This window comes from Camellia sinensis, chromosome 4 (genome assembly GCF_055761805.1).
Source record: "Camellia sinensis isolate YWXY chromosome 4, ASM5576180v1, whole genome shotgun sequence".
NCBI lineage: Eukaryota > Viridiplantae > Streptophyta > Magnoliopsida > Ericales > Theaceae > Camellia > Camellia sinensis.
In genome coordinates, this window is record NC_138964.1 from 67106159 (window position 1) to 67123992 (window position 17834).

The 17834-nt window shown below is 40.6% G+C and overlaps 1 protein-coding gene across 3 annotated transcripts in view; it reads left to right on the forward strand.

The window, feature by feature from the left end:
• Positions 1-245: 245 nt before the first annotated feature.
• The window catches only part of LOC114298870 (LEAF RUST 10 DISEASE-RESISTANCE LOCUS RECEPTOR-LIKE PROTEIN KINASE-like 2.1), an 86453-nt gene continuing 68864 nt past the window's right edge, over positions 246-17834 (forward strand). For all 3 annotated transcript variants that reach the window (XM_082925133.1, XM_082925136.1, XM_082925134.1), the window contains exon 1: positions 246-1274. In XM_082925133.1, coding sequence (XP_082781259.1) covers positions 449-1274 — 826 coding nt within the window. In that variant the 5' untranslated portion in view covers positions 246-448. The remainder of the gene's footprint in view (positions 1275-17834) is intronic.

Sequence of the window (17834 nt, forward strand, 5' to 3'; positions counted from 1 at the left end):
AGAAAGGGACCGTTCGAGCTGAGGCCGCTCAAGCGTACAATACAATCTTCTAGTAGTTTTGCAAACCTGCAAAAGCACTAAGAGTTCGCAAAGCCCACTCGAGCGCAAGAATTGCCGCTCGAGCGGCGAAGCAAAATCGTAGACAACAAAAGTTTGAAAACTAAGCAACCAATCTGTCCCGAACGCAATCATAGCAAACCAATAACCAAATTTAGGAAAAACTAAGGAAAACAAGATATGAATAACAATATGAAATTATGAAACCCAAATTTAGAATACAATAAGGATCGGGTCAAAAATAAAGTACGAAGGATAGGGAGGATAGGTATGGAAGAAATGGTGTTATGAACCAAAGTGGCTAACTTGAGAAATTTATGGTCTTGTTTCCTTATTAAACACCCCCCCCCCCCCCCCCCTTCTCTCTCTCTCTCTCTCTCTCCCCACCATCATGATTCGGGGAAGGCTCTTCTTTGGTGCTGGTTACATAACCCTTGTTGTTGTTGTTGTTGTTCATGTTCATGTTTTTGTTTGTGTGAATTGTGATACTAATTATCAAAATCAGCAGCAACTCCTCCACAAGAATTCTTGTGGAGATATCCAAAACATCAGTTTCCCCTTTCGACTCAAAGCCCACTCACAGGATCACTGTGGAAACGTGTATTTCGAACTTGAGTGTGAGAACAATCAGACAGTACTAAACTTGTTTTCTGGTAAATACTACGTCCAGGCCATCAACTACATTGACCGCAGCATCAGCCTGGTGGATGTGGGGATACAGAGGAATAATTGCTCCTTTCTTCCTCTTCATTCTTTAACACCTCGCAACTTTACTGATATAGCGGTACCATATGATGTTTCTTTGAATGGCTTTGCAACGCTCGTCAGTTGTGAAAAATCAGTGAAATCTTCTCTCTACATTAGTACTGCTGCCTGTGAAAACAAAGGAGGAGGAGTCAGAGGTTCGTCATCGTCGAAACAGCATTCATACGTTCTGTTCAGCTCCTTTTTTCCTTCGTCGTGGTCAGATGTTGCAAACTTGTGCAGCGTCGACATGATTTTTCCTTCAAGGCAGTGGATGTGGGAGCTTCAAGGTAACACTTCGAGCTTGTTGGAGGTCCACAACGCGTTGGCTCATGGATTTGATCTTTACTGGAATCTCTACAACTACAAACAATGCAGACGTCACGTGAAATGCTTCCCTAATTATGCTCAAAATGTCACCGCCGGCGCTTGCCATAAGGATCATATTCTATATGGGTTTTGGGCCTTTCTAGGTGCGTGCCTCCGAACACCCTTTTTTTTTTTTCTTTTCCTTTTTTCTTAATCTTATTTTATTATTATTTTAATTTTTGTAATGACCATTACATTATTATCAAATAAAAATATATACGGAGAAATTTTCAACAACAACAACAATATTCAAGATTTGATTTTATTGTAACAAAACAAATTTTGTTTTTAATTTTATTAATTTAGATTCTAATTTTTTAATTTTTTTTTCAATTTAAATTATTCATCTATTTTACTAGCAAAAACTAACAGTTTATAATATTTTAATCACTAAATTCAATATAAATGTATATAAAATGTGTAAAATATAATTTTTTCGTCAATTTTACTTAACGAAAATAGATAAATAATTTAAATTAAAAATAAATCAAAATATTAAAATTTAAATTGATAAAACTAAGAATTAAGAATTTATTTTATTATAAGAGTCTATAAAAGGGGTTGACTCGAGCCCACAGAAGTAAGTGGCCCAAATTGGATCCCAACTAGAAAGCCCAAAACCAATGGGCCCAGAGGAATCATCACCAAATAGGCCTAAGCAGATCCTATTGAATTGGACCCAAAAGCGTATCAACTAAATGGATCAAAAAGGCCCAACGAGCTTATAACTCTAAAAAAGCCCAAACAAGCCAACTCGCGGAGGTCACAATCATAGGGACATCTGAGAGAATTAAACTAGTGAAACCCTCGGAGGAGATCCATTCACCAAGGTAAGCGCTTTAATCTCGAAAGGGCTCGGAACTACGTACCTAGAGATCTCTTATACGGTCGGACTCAAAAGGGTTCTAAGCAAACCTAGAGATCAAAAGCATTTGGCTTTGAAATGATTCAAACATAATGTAGAAGTCGCCCCGTTAATGAGTTTCAGAATATTTGCGGGTTCGGAGCTTTTTAAAGACCTGATCTCGAGGACAGTGAGTGAACCTAAATTCACTCTTTGGTTAAACAAGCCTACACTCAAGTCAAGGTAGCATGACCTAGAGGGTCCATAAGACTAGTTAATATTTGCGGTAGGACATTCTATTTAACTATTCCTGACCCTTCTACAACAGGGCATTCTCTTGAATTAGCCCTGACCCTTCTGTGGCAGAGCATTCTCTTGAACTACCCTTAACCCTTTTGTGGTAGGGCATCCTCTAGGACTACCCTTCACCCTTTTATGATTAGGGATCATTGGTTAAGTGTGGGTAAGAAGAAAGGTTTGCTGTTGATTTATCTTAAGGATTTTCCTCATCCTTAGAGAGATGACTTCCTCAGACAGATGACTTCCTCGGACAAAGTGGTTAGAGAAAATATTCCCCATTTGCATTTGGACTCAATCTGACATCATAACTTGCCTATAAATAGCACTCACCCATAACTTTACAAAGAGCAATTGAGAAAGTGCACTTGGAGAGGACTAATCTCCATACTTGATTGCTTCTTTGAGAGTGAAAGTGAGAGATCTGTGCGAGAGCTATGCCATTATTCTCTCTCTAATCTCTTTGCCTTATTCTTCATCCAATCTCTTATCTCCATCATTTCGTTCCTATTATGTTCCTAGTTGCAACTGTTGAAGAATCTAAGCATCACCATCCATTTTTAGAGAATTCAAATTTTTCGGCGATATTCAAATTTTCCGGCGAATATTCGAAGTTTCTAGCGAGCCTTCAAAGTTTTTGGTGACATTCAAATTTTTCGGCGACGTTCTCGAACCTCTACATACATTCTAGTGACTTTACTGGGAGGCAAATTGGTTGATGGTAGTAACAAGATTTAGAAGACACATTACTCCAACGAAGATGGCGGAAGAAAAGATTCAACATCAAGGATCTTCCAATGGTGGTGAAGAGCGAACTCTATCTCAAGATCCACTTCTTATTCTTGAAGCTATTCAAGGACTCCAACACACTCAACAAGGGATTCTTATCGGTCTTCAAAATCTCACCCATACCATGGTGAGCAACAACAATGGGTAGAGAATGAGATTGAGGGGTAGCATTAGAGGTAAGAAGAGACTAGATTACTGGGCAATGGTGGGATGAGGTGGGGTACAGACGATCACCAAAGCTTAATGGAGGTAGTCAGAGCTAGTTGGGTAGATGGTAGACAGGGTTGCAAATGAACCGAATTGTTCATGGATAGCTGAAGCTCAGCTCGTTCAAAGCACATTAAAGCTCGACTCGTTTACTAAATGAATGAGCTCAAGCTTGATTTTTAGCCTTGTTTATTAATTGAGCCGAGCTTGAGTAGTTCTAAACTTGGATCAATAAGTCTCGTGAATATAAAAATAAATAAATTAATATTTATTTTTAATAATATATCAAATAGTTTTTCAGTAATTTATTTTATTTTTCTATTTATGTTTGGTGTTTGTGTAAATTTACATATTTGATTGATGACATTTATTATTAATATAAGTATTATGGTATATTTCACATATAATTTTGTATTTTTTTAATCTTAATAAGTAAATTAATTAAAGTATAGTTTTTTTTTTTTATTTTTTTTTTAACTCAAGCTCAAGGTCGAACTCGGCTCATTTATGTAATCGAGTGAGCTCAAACTCGATTATTTAAGCTCGACTTAAGCTTGGTTTGAGTTCGAGCTCGACTAATTTTTAATGAACAAGTTTGAATACTCAAAAGTTCGACTCAACTCATTTGCAACCTTAAATGTAAATAAGGTTAATGTTAAGGTTAAGGGTTGAGAAGTTAGCAATGAGGACTAAATTGAAATTTTATGATGGAGTAAAATTGTAATACCAAAAAAAATAAAAATAAATAAATAAATAAATAAATAAATTTTGAAGTAGTGAGACTCCAAAGAAAACAATAAGGTGATATAACAACCCTCTTTTGTTTTGATCCATTATAGGGCTTTGATTATAACTGAAAGTGGTTAAATTATGAGATAAAGTTGTATCGAGATTAAAAGCATAAGGATATGCCCAAAAATAATGAGAAATGAATTATAGAATTTATCTTGCTAATTTAATTTATTTGATTTATGGCGGGTAGCTGTTAGCTATATATTTTGTAAAAGCCAGTTACAGTCTAACACATGGCAGAATAAGGGTATTATTGGAAAATAATTTAAGTCTCCAATCCTGATCGTACACGTGGTGATGATAATTGGTTCTCACATGGTCTGAGCAACATTGGATCAGTAAAGAAATGCAAGGTGACGTGGCTTCAACGGTTACTCATATTCAAATTCAAATACAGGAGGGAAGCCTAACTGCAAATGGTGGCATAATGGAGCTACTTCTAAGGCAACATGATCAGCGATCATGGAGGGGCAGTTCGACGGTTCGAAGAGCAGTTCGAAGGTTGTCTTTGACAAGTATAAATAGCAGAGAGACCCCCAGGAAAAAGGAGACTCAGATCATACAAATCAGTCATTTACTTCATATATTTTCTTCTCCAGTCTTTTACATTTCCAGTCTTTAAATACCTGTTCTTTAAATATCTGCACTTTAAATACCCGCACTGCACTTCGATTCATAGGAGTAGTTTCAAGTAGATTCAAGTGGATTGCTGTTGTAAACCTCTCCGAGGCTGAGTTCGGACCATTGTAAGTGTTCATTTTAATGAAATACTTCAATTGTTCTTCATATTACTGTTATTCCTTTTAATTTCTCCTAAGTCAAGCCACCAGTAAAAGTCCTCTTCATTGAGGCTGAAAGAACTAAAACACAATCGTCTGGTAATTGGTTGGCAATCACAATTTCTGTAAGGACTGATTGATCCTTGCTGGCACGCTCACATTTACAAAAATAACCTTCGAAAAGCCAAAAAGGCAACATATATTTTTGGCACGCCCGGTGGGACCTAATTAAAAAATGGCTAGAAGAAGACGACAAGGAGAAAATGAACGCTTGGAAGAAGGCGTGGAAGGAGAGGTAGAAATACCAAATCCAGAGGATAATGTGGTAACACATCCTGTGGAAACTCCTATATTGTCAGAACCTATGGTCGAACAGACCAGTACTTCTGGACAAGAACCATATGTTCATATTATTGGACGAAACCAAGGAATTGGACCATCCACTGTGCCATTTACTCAACCAATAAATCCATGGGATGGTTTAGTAGATGCCATGGGACAACAATTAATGAACACAATGGAAAGGTGGGCAACATCCTTTTTGGATCGAATGAATAACCACCAACCAACAAACACAAGACACACGGAGAAAGTTGTAAATGTCCCCCAACAAAGATTGGCTAGAGAAAAACAGCCTATGCAAGTTAATAGACATTCTAATGGTCAAACTAGTACCCAAAACTTTGAAAGACCATCACCTCAGTCTTGGTATGAACCCATTTCAAGGCCTATAGCAGGCCAAAATGTCTCAGTACTTAATAATGAAGCCACACAAGTTGGTGGATCTGGTCAAGTACAAGAAACTGGCATAAGAATGGTTACAAATCCCATGTTCGAAGCCATACCTGGCACAAGGGGGTACACTAATCCCTTATTCGAATTTACACCCGGGGGGTTGGAGGGTTTTCCTACAAATGGCAGAGACACAACACCTGTTCCAGCACCTTTTGCAGGTCCTTTCGCAGGTCATGCTCAAAGAGGTTACCCATACCCTCAACAGCAACCTGCACCGCAAGGACAACCAGCCCCAAATTTACCACCTTATGGACCAAGAGGACCACAAGCACAAGTTTGTCCACCAAATCCTGTGTTTGTCCCTCCAGTAGTGGTTCAGCAGGCACAAAATTTGGTTCCTAGAGACCAGATTGCTGATATTGTTAGGGAGATATGTGGACCAATGGCTCGGGGGGTCCAGACTCCTATATACAGAAAACTATACCCAGAATGGGTAGATAGGGTACATGAATACCCAAGAGGATTCAGAATACCAGATTTTACTCTATTTTATGGAACTGGAAATCAGTCAACTGTAGAGCATATTGCTAGATTTGCTGCTCAATGCGGTGAATTCACTAATCATGATTATATGAAATTGAGATTATTTCCAAATTCTTTGACTGGAGGAGCATTCGTATGGTACATCAACCTTACACCTGGGTCCATTCAAAATTGGCAACAGATGGAAGAGGCATTCCATGCCCAATTCTTCCAATTAGAGCCAGAAGTTTCCATGGCAGACTTGGCTAGATTGAGTCAAAGGCCTGAGGAAAAGGCTACTCAGTTTATTTCCAGATTTAAAAGGGCTCGGAATAAATGTAGAGTCATTCTCCCAGAGCCAGAGTTTGTAAGATTGGCTCAAAACGGTTTAGAGTTCAGGCTTCGAAAGAAGTTTGATTCAACTGAGTTCAGGGATTTGGTCGAATTAACCTATAAGGTGTCTAAATATGAAGCATTATTAGAAGAAGAACAAGATCGAAATAATGCCTCGTATAAGACATATTATAGAGATCCCAATTATGAAATCGATGCAGCAGAGATTGTGGGCAAAGAACCTGTAATTTGTGAAGCATTGATTCATAAAGACACCACCATCGACCAGCAGTTTAAAAAGAAAGATTTCCACAGAAAGTATTCTTTCGATCTGGCAAAAGCAGATGACATTTTTGACCATCTGCTTGCAGCCAATTTCCTTAAGTTACCAAAGGGAGTAAAATTGCCATCTCCAGATGAACTTAAAGGGAAAATATATTGTAAATGGCATAACTCTTGGTCTCACTCGACTAAAAACTGAATTGTTTTTCGAGACAGGATCCAGGAGCAGATTCGGAAAGGAAGTCTGAAATTCCCAACCAAAACAGAAAAGATCATGGGGATTGATAGTAACCCGTTTCCAGAAGTTGGAGAAGGCACAGTTAATGTGGTTGTACCAAACTTCCAGAATCTATCTCTGCAGGAGTTGGAAGAGGTCAACGTGCAAATGCATACTGCCAACCAGACAACTGCTAAGAAGGAGACTAGAAACCCACCAGCTATTGGACAAGGTTTCTCACATCAGAAGGAGCATTCTGACGAAGAAGCACTAGATGACAATTCCTTGGAAGCAGTTGTAATGCAGAGGATGTGTCCCAGGTGCAGACTGGGTCATAAATGGTTGAGGGGACTTCCAATTGATGGAAAGCAATACTACAGAGATGTTCAAAGACATTCTAAGCCAACCAATGCTTACAACAAAAGGCCGTATCCGGGTAGTGATAGGCAGCGACCATCAATGGTTGAACCTGCAGTGGACAGAATGCATGCTAAAGGCAAGAGGTCCTTGTATGAGTCTAGACCACCTAACTACTACAGAGTAGAAAGAAACCATTCTGAAAGAAGATTGGGGAAGAGTTCAGGTTACGGGATTAAAGCCAGGGATTGGCCTCTTAGACTAACCTCACGCAGAACTGAAAGTGGCCCCTTTCATCAAAGGCCAGAAACAGACTCGAGACATGAAGTCAGGAACAAGCATCTACCTTCACAACCAGTTTCGAAGGTGGTTTCGAAGGTAGAAAGAAACAGTTCCACATCTGGATCAGTAGGTTCGTGGGTGCCTGGAGTCCCAGACTGGTTTGTAATGCAAAACAAACCTAGGGAAGTGCTTGCTTATGGAGATGTTGTAAACCAAGGCAGGATGATCAAGCCTCCTATGGTGGCTCCGAATAACTGGGTGCTGCTTAAACACCCAAAGACGAGAGAACCAGACATGGTCCCAGTCATCTCAAGATCACAGAGGAGAGAAATTCAGCGCAGGTACACCCAGTACCAGAAAAATCTGAAGGAAAGTGGAGAAAATTCTTCACCAGTCAAAACGGAAGGAAGGAAGAACCCAAAGTCAGACCATGCTCCAAAGCCGGTTCCACAGAGCAAAGTGGTTTGTAGCCGAGAGCAATTGGCTAAGGTTCATGCCGAACTAACAGCCAGAGAAAAGGCTAATTTAGCTGGATTGGAGAAGGCTCTGATGGAGAGTGATAGTGAGACAGAAGAAGAGATTGGCACAAGCCAAAAGAAAGAAATGATGGAAGAAGAGATGTTCGAAGACTTCATGGCTGAACAAACGTTTCTGACTAAAGAGCCAGTTGAGAAAGATCCTTCGAAGGGATCAGTTAGCAATGAAATACCAGAATGCATCATGCAGGATGTTTATGAGGAAGTCGATCAAAGTGACCAAGAGGGGAAACAGGTACAGCCAGCCATCCAGTTTGGCTCGTTTCCCCCAGTATCAGTGAACATGGTACATATACTACCACAGGAATTCCAAGCTGGAGATGAGAATCAAGAGGGACAGGAAGCTGATCCAGTTCAGATCTCTAGTGAAGACTCACAAGCAAGTATGGTGCAAGATAATTTCGAAATGGTTACCCCGATGGAAGATGAATATGAGAGCGAGGAAGTGGTAAGCATCAACCTATCGTATCCATTCGAGTATCCCTCGAATTCCATGACACAACATGTTAAGCCTTTGTACATCAAGGCTTTCTTCGATGGGATACAACTGAATCGAGTCCTAATAGACAATGGCGCAGCAGTAAACTTGTTGCCAAAATCTTCTTTGAAGAAACTAGGGAAAAAGAATCCCAGGTTGATCCCAACCAGCACAACCATCGCTGGTTTTGCTGGAGATAAGCAAATGGCTCAGGGGATTCTACCCATTAATTTAAGTGTGGGGACCAGGGATTGCATGACAGCATTCTTCGTAATCGACAGTAATGCTAAATATAATGCTTTACTTGGAAGGGATTGGATCCACACTAACAAATGTGTGCCTTCTTCTCTGCATCAGAAAATCATGATGGCTTTAGGCAATGGAGAGACAGAGGAAATCGATGCAGATCCTCAACCCTTCATAGCCTGTGCAGACTTTGCGGAGGCTAAATTGTATATTGAGGGAGTGACACCGCTCAGTATACTGATGAAAGATGACGGTTTAGCCGAAGTGACGGCTGATGAGGAAGTGACACACTTGAAGCACTTAGTCCAAGAAAGTGCTGGTGAAGAGGTCGTTCTAAAGGATGACAATGATGCCTGGTTATAGGCAAAGAAGTGAAAAGCAAGAAGCCACATCCTTGGCTCTGATTAAATTCTCAACATTGGATGTAGAAGCTATAGTCCAGAGAGTACATGAGCAAGAAAGGGAGGCCATGATACTCGGCTGCAAGCAGAAACAGCAACAGGTCAGAATTTTGACCCTTGAGAAATATTGTGCATTGGACATTGAGACAAAAGTCCAGGAGATACAAGAGGAGGATGCCTTATGGACAGATTTTGTCTATGAGGAGGAGGGCAAGGATGTTGAACTAAAGAACCTAGGAGCAGAACAAAGCAAGAAGGTTACTTCGAAGGTTGAAGAAATCAAGGAAGAAGATTTGGTAAGTCCTCAGGCACAAGACCCTTTAGAAGAAGTAAATCTAGGGGAAGGTTCTGTACAACAGCCCACTTATATAAGTGCTTGTTTGAATGCTCTGGACAGAAACCAGCTATTGGTTGTTCTGAAGAAATACAAAGATTGCTTTGCATGGTCTTATAATGAACTACCAGGATTGGATAGGTCATTAGTGGAACATAGGCTCCCCATGAAGCCTAATTTCAAGCCTTACAAGCAGAAACCAAGGAGGATGAGTCCAGAAGTAATTCAGAAGGTAAAGGAAGAGATCCTTAGACTCCTCAAGGCAGGTTTTATTAGGACAGCCAGGTATGTCGAGTGGCTATCTAATATTGTGCCTGTAGTCAAGAAGAATGGCAAAATGAGGGTATGTATCGATTTCAGAAACTTAAATCTGGCAACTCCCAAAGATGAGTACCCTATGCCTATAGTGGACTTGCTGGTAGACAGTTCAGCAGGTCACCAAGTCTTGTCAATGATGGATGGGCATTCCGGCTATAACCAAATCTGCATTGCAGAGGAAGATATCCACAAGACAGCATTCAGATGTCCTGGGAATATTGGCACCTTTGAATGGGTTAAAATGCCATTTGGTCTAAAGAATGCTGGAGCTACATATCAAAGAGCCATGAACACTATCTTTCATGACCTCATTGGAGGGTATTTAGAATGTTATATTGATGACATTGTGGTTAAATCTCAATCCATGGAAGAGCACCTGTTTCACTTAGAAGCAGCCTTTGAAAGAATGAGAAGGTTCAAATTAAAGCTCAACCCTCTTAAATGTGCCTTTGGCGTATCATCTGGAAACTTCTTGGGTTATGTGGTACACAAGAAAGGAATACAGATTGACCAGAACAAAGCCAAAGCCATCATTGCAGCCAGGCCTCCATCAAGTAAGAAAGAATTGCAGAAGTTCCTTGGACAGGTTAACTTTCTTCGAAGGTTTATTTCTAACACTGCAGGGAAAACTAAAGTATTTTCTTCCTTGTTAAGGCTGAAAGTTGAAGAAGAATTCGTGTGGTCAGCAGAGCATCAAATTGCTTTCGAAGGTATCAAAGCCTACTTGGCTAACCTTCCAGTGCTGATGCCACCAAAGGGGAACAAGCCCTTGAAGTTGTACATAGTTGCAGCAGAGGATTCATTGGGAGCTTTCTTGGCCCAAGACAACGAAGAAGGCAAGGAGCAAGCTATTTATTACCTTAGTAGGTTTTTAAATTCTTGTGAATGTAAATATTCAGCTGTTGAAAAGCTATGTCTTGCTTTGTATTTTGCTGCAATAAAATTAAGATATTATCTTTTGCCTACAACTGTTTTGGTAATTGCAACCACAGATTTGGTTAAATATATGTTACCTAGACCAATGTTGAGGGGAAGAATTGGCAAGTGGATACTTGCCTTGTCAGAATTTCATCTAGAATATGTCCCTCAAAGGGCAGTAAAAGGGCAGGTTTTAGCCAATTTTTTGGCAGATCATCCATCTCACACAGAGAGCCAGGAGATAATGGAGCTTGGTATGGCTAATGTTGAGCCATGGCAGATGTGGTTTGATGGGTCGAAAGCCAATGGTTTAATTGGAATTGGTGTTGTAATAAGATCTCCACAAGGGGTAGAAACCACACATGGTTTCAGAGTAGATGAAGCTACTTGTTCCAATAACCAGGCTGAATATGAAGCCTTAATTGCGGGACTAGAGATTCTTATTGGATTACAAGTACATGCAGTTGACATATTCAGAGATTCTCAATTGGTGGTTAACCAAGTGAAAGGAATTTTCAAGTGTCAAAGCATAAGTATCTTGCCATATTATGTTGTTGCATTACATTTGCTTTCTCAGTTTCAAATAGCAAATGTAACCCATGTTCCAAGATTCTTGAACAATAGAGCCAATGATGTGGCTCAGAAAGCTTCGAACTTCAAGAGAAGGGATAATACCCAAAGGGACATAAGCCAAACAACATATCAGAGATTAATACAACCTTTGAATAAAAGGAATGTGATCTTGGAAGTCAATCATAATGACTTACAAGAACAAGATTGGAGGCATCCAATAATGCAGTACTTGGCTGGTCCATCTTCGAAGGCCAGTAGAAAAGTCAAATTGCAGTCTATGCAATATATGATATATGGTAATGCTCTCTACAAAAGGGGGGGAGATGGCTTATTGTTAGAATGTCTAGGCCCGAAAGAAGCATTAACAGCCATGGCTGAGGTTCATGAAGGCATCTGTGGTACTCATCAACCTGGTGTAAAAATGAGGTGGTTGCTTCGAAGGCATTCCTATTATTGGCCAACCATCCTTAAAGACTGCATAGAATATGCAAAGGGGTGTCAGGCATGTCAAAAGCATGGCACAATAAGGCACGTGCCCATAACTGACCTACATGCAGTAGTGAAGCCTTGGCCATTCAGAGGGTGGGCCATGGATATGATGGGAAAAATACACCCACCTTCTTCGAAACATCATTGTTTCATTCTAGTGGCCACTGACTACTTCACTAAATGGGTTGAAGCTAAGCCATACAAGGCTGTAGACCAAACAGAGGTTATTGGTTTTATTAAAGATTTGATCCATAGATTTGGCATCCCGCAAACCATAACAGTTGATAATGGAACTGTGTTTGATGGGAAGATGGTGAAGTCTTTTGTGGCAGAATTTGGAATTAGTCTTATTAATTCCACACCCTATTATGCACAAGCTAATGGTCAAGCTGAGTCATCCAATAAGTCTTTGAAAAAAGGAATACAAAAGGTTGTGGATGACAATCCCAGGGATTGGCATAACCTATTATTGGATGTTCTGTGGGCATATAGAACCTCACCGAGGTCAAGCACAGGAGTCACTCCCCATGCCTTGGTGTATGGACATGATGCAGTCTTACCAGTAGAGATTAATGTTAAATCTTTGAGAGTAAGATGTCAAGATCAATTGAATCCTGAACAATACCATCAAAGTATGTGCTTAGAATTAGAAGGCATAGATGAAGCCAGAATTTTGGCATTAAATAGCATTCTTTTCCAAAAGAAGAAAGCAGCCAAGAATTATAATAAGAAAGTCAAACACATTGGCTTTGATGAAGGTGATTTGGTATGGAAGACAATACTCCCAATTGGGATTAAAAGCCATAAGTTTGGCAAATGGTCACCTAACTGGGAAGGACCATATCAAATTCATAGGGTTCTGCCTTTTGGAGCATACCATTTAAGAAATTTGAATGGTTATGTACATCCCAAAAAGATTAATGGCAGATATTTAAAACCTTATTTTCCAACCATTTGGGAAACACAAGGGATAGAGTGAACACCATATGCAAAAACACAAGCTTGCTCAAATGATATACAAAATATTGTGCTTTCATAAAGAATCAAGTACATTGTGCCACAAATTGGCCCAAAAATCATTACAATGCTTTAATTGTTTTTGTACAATAGCTTTCCTATTGCTAAGGGAAGGAAATAATTGAATAGCTACAGCCATGTCTTCTTTTCGATCAGCCAGCCCTTGATTGGTGATGTGCAGTTTCTTATCAGTTCGAACCAAGGCTTGGTTTACTGCGGCTAACTCCTCTTCAAGCTGAGCTTTCTTCTCCAGAAGTTGGACTCGAAAGTGGGAGGCAAAAGAGTGTTGTTCTTTCAAAGTTGATACTTCAGTATGCACTTGAGAAACAAAACTCTGGTCCTTAGCCAGCTTCTCATCCGCAGTCTTAGCAGCATGGCAAATGTTGAGATAAAAATCAATAGTAGCTGCAGCCTGAGATAGATGACTTGAGACACTCATGGCAGACTGCTCAGCAATGTTACAGCATTGAAGGAACCCATTCCTGATGATAGGCCTTTGTAAAGCCTCGAAGGGGATCCTTGAAAAAGAAGTCAACAGTTGCAAGCATGTGTCTAAATCTACTGAAGGTGCAAAAGGCTTGTTGCTGGAGGAAGGAGAACTCTTGAAGATTTCCAGTAGGGAGTCAGCCAAGGCTAATGGCTCAGCTTTAGCAGTAGAGGTGGGAGAGGTAGAAGGTATGTCAAAGAGACTAGCTAGTCTTCCTTCAAAGATGTCTACCTCGTCCCTTGACATGAAGGGCATAGAGAGTGTTGTGGTGGAAGACACAAAGGGCTGCATAGGGATGGGTGAAACGGATGGAGCATCTTTGGTAGCCTCTATGGTCTTGGCCACCAGCAAATCAAGTGAAGAGGGGCTGGAAGTGGGCATTGGTGATGAGCCATGAATTGAAGAGCTACCAGTGTCCTCTGTGGAAGAATCAACTGCCACTGGGAATGGAGCAGCAGTTGGAGTTTCTGTAAAGGACGGGAAAAGAGCAAGGCTCGAAGGAAAAGTAGACTGAGATAGGTCACGAGCCAAAAAAGGGAGGTATGGCTTTAATCCAAGAAAAAGAGATGCAGGAATACTGGGACTTAAGGAAGGTACGTCAAATATAGGCTTTGGAAGTGGAAGTACGATTCGAACAACCTTGACATTCTGCATTTGATCAACCTCAACCGAAATTGAGGAAGGCCTCATTGGAAAGGTGAGTGCAGTAGTTGTCGCTGCAAAAGGAAGAAATGCAGAACAATGTTAAACTTCAATACCACAAGCCGACAAAGTAAAAAAAAAAAAAGTAGAGGTATGAAAGAAATTACTTGTTCCAGAGGCACTGGTACTGATGGGAGAACTGAGGAGAGAATAGTGTCCAGCAGTCCGTTGTTTTCTGGCTAGTTCCCTTTGCAATGCATCAGCAGCAGCAGCTCTCTCTCTTAAAATTTGTTGCTGCCGTCTTTTCTCAGCCCTTTCAAAGACGACTATGGCTTTGGAATGTTCTTGTTCCACGGCCTTGGCGGCTGCCTCATGAAAGGGATCTTCAATCAAGGCAGTAGTTGAAGCAGTCATTTTCCTTCTCTTTCCTATTGCTTGGGCAATTGTCTCAGAATCAGAATCCTCATCAAAGTTGGAAGGGGAGATATCAAACTCAGAAGGAGAGACAGTAATCTTTCTTCTCTTTTTTCTTTGAATTGGCATTGTCTGCTCCTCAATTGTTTTCTCAACTCCTTCAGCCTGAGGTTCGGATTCCTTAAAAATAACCTCCTCCTCTACTTCCCTAGTGGTTGTCTCTTCTTGGGACAAATCAATCACCCTTTTTCTCCTCATCAAGGGTGACTCATGCTCTTGATCTTTTGCATCTTCTTTTCCTTCTTCTTGCACCTCAATTGTTTTCTTCTTAGGCTCAAGCAGTCTCTGCTTCTTTTGTTTCTGATCACCTTCAACTAAATAAACTTCCATATTACTCACCCACCAACTCTGATATCTCTTCAAAAAGGTGCCTTGAGGAATGAAAGGGATGTACTCAAAAGTGGCCAGATCATCCATAAACTTGAAGGTTGCCTCTTCTAGCCTTGACTTTCGAACCTTCAAATCTCTCTTGGTCAGAGTTAGGTTGGTGTTGCTGTAGAGAGGTATTGGAACTCCTTGTGTGAGGCCAAATTGTCTAGCAAATTGAGCAGGACAATAAGGCTCAGCTATGCATTTATAGGCTCTGGGGTTGGTGGTCCCAATAAACAGTTCTCTAGGGATCAGTAGGGAAGCCCACATATCTTTGTGAATAGGCAAGGCACAGAGCCTGTCACTAAGGAAGTGACTCAACCAGGCTGGACCTATGCTAGCTTCGAAGGGACGGAAACGGTGATCAGGAAGAGCAGCTGGTAGTCGATGAAAGAAGGAGAAATAAAAGGCAAAAGTAGCTGGATAAAGTGAAGCATTGGCTAGTTTTATGCCATGAGTAAGAGAGTGTAGCCCAGAAAATTTAAGGCATTTGGATTGTAGTTCAGTAAAATAGGCAAAGAGCCAAAGCTGAAGGATCCAAAATGGTCCCCCTTGATTAGCATCTAAGGGTTTCTCACAAAAGAGGGAACAAACTCTATATACATGACCCAGAATGTATGGGGCTAAGGCTACTCTTTTCTGCAAAACCAAGGCTTTGGCAAGAGGAGCAAATTCAGGCATGATTCTTTGGGAGGAAGTGCAGAAAAGAAATTTGCAAAGCCAATATAATAAAAAGGAAAAGAATTCCCTATCAGTTACTGGACCCACTCTTTTGTTCTCGGCTCTAACAAAATCACTGTAAGATGAATTAAGAGAGGGGAGGGAGAAAGGGACTGCTAAGTCAGGAAAATCTGGTGTGATGGGGGTACCAATGGGGGATACTCCTAATAGATGGCAAATATCAAGAACAGTGGGGGCCATCATCCCACATCTAAATTGAAAGAAATTGAAGACGGGGTTCCAAAAGCACAAAGCAGTAGGAACTAGGAAAGGGTCCTCCGAGATAGTTACCCTAGATAGTCGAAGAGCATCGAGGAGGCAGAGCTCTTGGAGGTCCAGTGTCTTAGCAGGAATGATCCGATCATACCATTCTTGCCATTCCGGTCTTATCGTGGGCCAGCATCGATGAGGACGATTGCTTCTCCAGTTCTTCCAGTCAAGGCCATCTTCATAAAGGAGACGTTGGTCCACCAGACGCGGATAAAAGGTTGGGAGCTCAGTAAGGACTTCCTTGAAAATTGGTCCGAGCACGTAGTTCTGCTGCTCATGATGACGAGGGACGAAGATACGCCCATCGATAGCGCTTTTCTCTCCAACCTTGTACTTCTCACATTCTGCGTCAATAAGCCTCTTCAAAGCTAAAGATGAGCCTACGCGCTCTGGGGCTGGCACTTTTGGTGAAGAAGAAGCCATTGATGATACACTCTTCAGAAGATGAAGACCGAAGCAAAGAGGAACCAGTAGAGAGAAGGGTTTGTAAAAAGCAAGAGATTTCGGAACACGAAACGAGAGGGTTTTAAAACCTTTGTGTCCGAAATTGTACCCCGTAAGTCGTTAAGTACTAAAAGTACGAATGCGAGGAATCTCTTCCAATATTGATAGTTTTGGAGGGAAGAGCTTATTCCGGGATTGGGGCCAGCTTCAAAATGAAATATTTGGCTTCGAAGACAAGATGTTGGTGCCAAAAAATCAAATAACAACGGCTTCGAAATACATAAGCCGGCTTCGAAGCCTATTATATGCTTAAAGGTGCTAAATTGCTTGATTATTGGTCTATTTCGAAGGGTTTAAAGACCTGTTTAGGGATTTTGAATCAAAGTAACGACCTTCGGAGCAAACCCTAGTATTCTCTGAGTGTGAGAAACACTGTTCGAAGCATCAAAACCAATTGTTGGTTTTTTGTACATATTACTCTTCGAAAGAAAAAATGGTCAATTTGAAATTGATTGATTATATCAACCATGACCATATATTGGTTACAGTTAGTGTTGAAGGGTAAAGTTGTTGAAATCGAAGCACTAAGATAATATCTGCCAGAATTGTCAATTTTACTCCATGAATTGGAAAAAGACATGATTGGTATATAATTCGAAGGATGAGGTTGTCCAATTCGAAGCTCTAAATTAGTTTCAAAATATAAAAGGAAGCAGAGTCGAGCAATGGCGAGTGCAAAAGAACTTTGTTTGTATTAAAGATAAAGAGATTACATTGAATAACCCCATTTGGGTACAAACTCAAGTTCATAAAAATAAGGAATAGAATAGATAACAAGATCATGAAATTTAGTCCAACAATGGTCAATGAATTTCTATTCTTTCTTTATTATATCTTCTATTTCTTCAAGAGTTGGCTGCATGAGCTGATGTGCTCTCACTTCATAATAGAGCTCTTCAGCCTTTATTTCAAAAGCCTCCTCCCTTAATCTTTGTTCCCATTCATCTACGACCAAATCATCCCAATATGCAGAATCTTTATTCTTGAAGTCGTCGAATTCTTCGATGAAGTTTTCTGCTTCATACTGGGCCTGAATTCGCAGAGACGAAAGTTGGTCTAAAGATTGCATGGTGACCATGGAATTCCGATGCCAATAAAGGAGCACTGGAAGTTGGTCCAAAAACAAATGAAGCTCTGCTTGGGCAAGAGGGTTGAGGACATAACCCCTAGTCAGGACATCACAAGCCCATTGAAAGTTCTTAAGAAGAATGTCATCCTCAAGAACAGTGAAAGGCAGGTGGGAGAGAGCCGCGAGCAAAAGTTGAGCTTGCTTTCGCTCGGCTGGAGAAGGGGGTGACGGAGGTTGATAAGGTGGAAAAACTTTGTCCATTGGAAGGGCAAGCCTTAGTTTCTCCGTCCAGGACAAAGTAGGAGGAGGAGACGGAGTGGATGGTTCTGCTTCAAACAGTGAAGAAGAAGATGTAGATGCTTCAGCTTCAAAGGATGGAGAAG